A 3,948-nucleotide genomic window follows, 5' to 3' on the forward strand; every position below is an offset into this window, starting at 1 on the left:
TGGGGGGGTGGGGGTGAGGGGATCTCTGAGGTTTCCAGACTTTCCTAATTTTCCACTCTCTTAGTCCTGACACTCCAACTGGGACCGGGGTCCAATTTCCAAACCCCTGAACAACAGTTTCTCAAAATAAGGAGCTGGGGCCCTCTAGGGGGAGCATTTTTAAATTTTGGAAAATTTGGGTCGAGTCATCAAGCTGTTGGTTTTTAGTCATCGACACCAGACACCTGCTGGAACGATGGACAACTGTCTGAGAACATCACTGGACTGGACTGACCTGTCCAACATGGCCGCCACACTCACAGCAGCCAGACCACACCCACCTGACACCTGGGCCGGGGGGGTGAAGGTCAGTGGGGGTCACTTGTACCTTCTCTGACCTCATTATACAACAACAACAACAACAACAACAACAACAACAGGCAGATGATCCAATCACGTCGTTGGATCAGTTTCAAGCTGGAGTTTTTTTTTTTTTGACCTTCTCTGGAACTTTCCAGACGCTGTGAGGTCACCACGTGTCATAACGGCCTCATTACATCTTATTAATTAGTCCAGTCAGGTCCAGGTTCAGACCTTGGTGACGGGGGAGGTCAACAGAGAGGGAGGGGTCACACCGAGGGGCGGGGTCCATAAATGTGACCACGTTTTACTGCAGTGCAGTTTCATTTTACTCTGGATTCAAAAGGAGCAGAAATAAATGAAGACGTTTATTTTAAACGCTCTCTGTGTCACAGTTTTAAACCAAAAAACAAAAGTTGTCGTGAACAAAACCAAAGAACTCCAGGAACCAGAGGCTGTGGGATCCTGGTGTTTACAGACTGATAAAAAGTCTCCGTTTAATTAATTAATTACGGTGCCGTTTTTTTCCACAGAGAACTGTGGCAGAAACTTTCAATTCGACGTTAGAGAAAAATCTTTTATGCTAAAAGCCCCGCCCCCTCCCCTCGAAGAAACAAACAAATACCCGACTGACGATGACTTCCCTCGCAGCAGCTCCAGAGTCTGAATCTAATTAGACGCCAGAGTTGTGATCACAGTCAAGTGAATTATGGCAGCGTGAGAACCCCCTGGAGGACCAATGAGGCGAGGCAGCGCCGCCGCGCTCAGGCTGAACGCACGCTGCAGGGAAATGAGGCTTTTAATGTCTGTGGGAATTTGTTTGATGGAGAAAATAATTAAGATTTTAAAAATCGGAAATGAACATTTGTTGGATTATTATCGCTGGTTTAGAAACCGTAGAAGACTCGATCTTCAAAACGTACGGAACCTCCAACGGTTCCAGTGGAACAGCATCCCATAATACTCAGAGGACGTAGCTTAGAGTTAGCCAAAAACAGACGAGAGTTAGCAGAAGATTATAAAACCGAGGACGGTAAATGAAAATAGCCAAACGCCGACAGAAAATAGTGACTAAAGGTTAGCCATAACAGCTAATGTAAAACGCAGAGTTATCGATTAGGGTTAGCCATAACAGCTAATGTAAAACGTCAGAGCAGGACAAAGGTTAGCCACAGTTTGGAGGTTAGCCGTGGCTAACGTCGTCAAACACTGTGAACAGGAAGGAAACTGCCCCGGGACACGGTGAGGGGTGAGGTTTATTAACACCAGAGCAGACAGACAGGAGCAGAGGTTACAGTGTCAACAGATGACCACAGGGTGGAGCCAGTGAAAGAAATAAACCATTTAATGATTGGTTTTGACCCCCGCCCCCCAGGTTGATCACCATCCTCATAAACACCTTCAATATCACTTCACTTTGTACGTCAGTAAAAGTCACAAAGACCAGAGAGCAAAATTAAAAACAGATTCTCCTGAATGTTTCAGCCAACAGTCACCATGAACACAACACGGTACAGTCACACCACTCTGGTCCAGGTCCAGGTCCAGACTCTGGTCCAGGTCCAGGTCCAGACTCTGGTCCAGGTCCAGGTCCAGACTCTGGTCCAGGTCCAGACTCTGGTCCAGACTCTGGTTCTGTCAGAACCTCACATCAGCCCTAACGTCAGGAACGTTCCACCGACGCAGGAGGTGAAACGGGATCAGATCCACCATCAATCAGTCGCCCGGTTTATACTGTAGAACACTGTTTCTCAAACACTGGGTCGGGCCCCTCAGGTGGGTCGCAAGAGTTTTTGTTTTTTTTGGGGTCGTTCTGCATCATGTTTCCTCGGAATTTATGAATAATGATTATTGACTTGGGTCGTGAAAGTTTGTGACTTTTAAAATATGGGTCCCAAGAAAAAAAGTCTGAGATTTGTGACCCAGATTCTGAAAAACGTGGGCCAGAATATCCTGTTGTTTGGGGCGCAGGTGACATCACTTGTTTGGCACAGTTTTTTCGTCTCAACAATGTGACCAGGTTCACACGTGGGCCGAACCTACGCACTGGTATGGAAGTAAGTCTCGTATGGGATTTGGAAATGGACCAGAAGTGGACGAGGTCTGCTGAAGATTTGGACCCAGATTTGCAGAATGTGGGCCACATCTGAGACGATGAGTTAAAAATACAAAGTTGGTTATGAACAGAGATCTTCCACCGTTTGTTTTGACCCAGAGTCAAATCAACACATTTACACCACGACAGCAGCAGCGTTGGCAACAACAACATCTACAATAAACAACAAAGGCAACAGCAACGACAGCAACAACAACGACAGCAACAGCAACAACGACGACCACAGTTGTGCTACAGTGACACAGCACCTCGGAGTACTTATATATGTGTGTATATATATATTTAAATATATACTGCAGATGATGCACGTCGTTAACACCACAGCGGAGTCAAACGCCAACACTGGCTGTTCCGTCGCTACTTTTTATTTTGAACACCAGGTGGTGCCAAAGAAGATCCAGTCGACGACAACAGAAACTACGTCCTTGTGTTTTTTTTGGAAACCGAACATGTCACGACAACAGAAACTACGTCCTTGTTGTGTTTTTTTTGGACGTACGGAGTCTGCAGGTTTTTTTTTTTACTCCGTACTTGAATACTGGAGATAAGTGATAACGTCCTAGCATGGTAGCATACAGGTATAAAAACACAGAGGATACGGTCGGTCGGTTGGTTGGTCGGTCAGTCGGTCGGTCAGTGCTAAGCTGAAGGACACAACAACGTAGCAGTTAGCAGTTAGCAGCAGCGGCGAGTCAACAGGTTTTTGTTTGTCGTTGTCCGTTTATCTTTTTTATTCTTTTTATTCTTCTGTCATTCTTCCAACTCTACAGGTAGGCATCAGTCACAGCGCCACCTGGTGTTGGCCTTGAATCAGAGTTTCTCTTCTCTTTCCTCTGGTTAATGACAATGTCACCATCACAGCAGAGACCAGTGAAGTCTGATTGGATGCTGAGCAGGTGGGCGTGAAGCTGATGGAGGCGACGTCGACTGATTGGGCGGAGAAGGAGCCTCCCTCCGACCCCGGGGTTCCTCCTCCACCTCAGCTCCTCCCCCTCCGACGCCTCAGACATAGATGGCAGTCCGTGAAATGACAGATCCGTCCCTCTGAGACTCCATGTCGTCGTCCAGGTACACGTCCATCTCTTCTCCATGTCCTCTGCCCATGTGATAGGCCGGCGGGAGAATGTCCCCGCCCCCTCCAAACCTGTCGTACTGCTCCTCCTCGTCCTCCATGCTGTCGTCCATGTGGAACTTCCTCCTCTCGGCCTCACCCACGTCCCCACTGAGGAGGATGTCGTGGGCGGAGGGAGGGTTCCCGGCGGAGGGGGGGCGGTGATGATGGTGGAAGTCGTTGGACTTTTCCGACAAGGCGCCCGAACCCTCGCAGCTCTCCCTGTAGGCGTAAACGGCGGGTCCGTTGTTGTTGGCTCCGGTGCCGTTCTTGTTGCCGAACAGCAGACGCGCCTTGTTGCCGTAGTCTCCGCTGTTGCTTCCGCCGCTGCCTGTCGCGATGGAGTCGCCGCTGCTGGGGTAGCCGTGACGGGGCTGACGGC

At 48.8% G+C, this 3,948-nt stretch overlaps 1 protein-coding gene across 3 annotated transcripts in view; it reads right to left on the bottom strand.

The window, feature by feature from the left end:
- pvrl2l (PVR cell adhesion molecule related 2 like) overlaps positions 1 to 3,948 on the bottom strand; it is a 123,527-nt gene that overhangs the window by 46,602 nt on the left and 72,977 nt on the right. For 2 of the 3 annotated variants that reach the window (XM_017041103.2, XM_017041106.2), the window contains one exon: positions 2,967 to 3,948. The exons of the other annotated variant lie outside the window; for it this stretch is intronic. In XM_017041103.2, coding sequence (XP_016896592.1) covers positions 3,458 to 3,948 — 491 coding nt within the window. In that variant the 3' untranslated portion in view covers positions 2,967 to 3,457. Of the gene's footprint in view, positions 1 to 2,966 lie in introns of those variants that run through there. 3 annotated transcript variants of the gene reach the window in all.

The sequence above is a fragment of the Cynoglossus semilaevis genome, chromosome 18, assembly GCF_000523025.1.
Source record: "Cynoglossus semilaevis isolate Cse_v1.0 chromosome 18, Cse_v1.0, whole genome shotgun sequence".
Lineage (NCBI taxonomy): Eukaryota > Metazoa > Chordata > Actinopteri > Pleuronectiformes > Cynoglossidae > Cynoglossus > Cynoglossus semilaevis.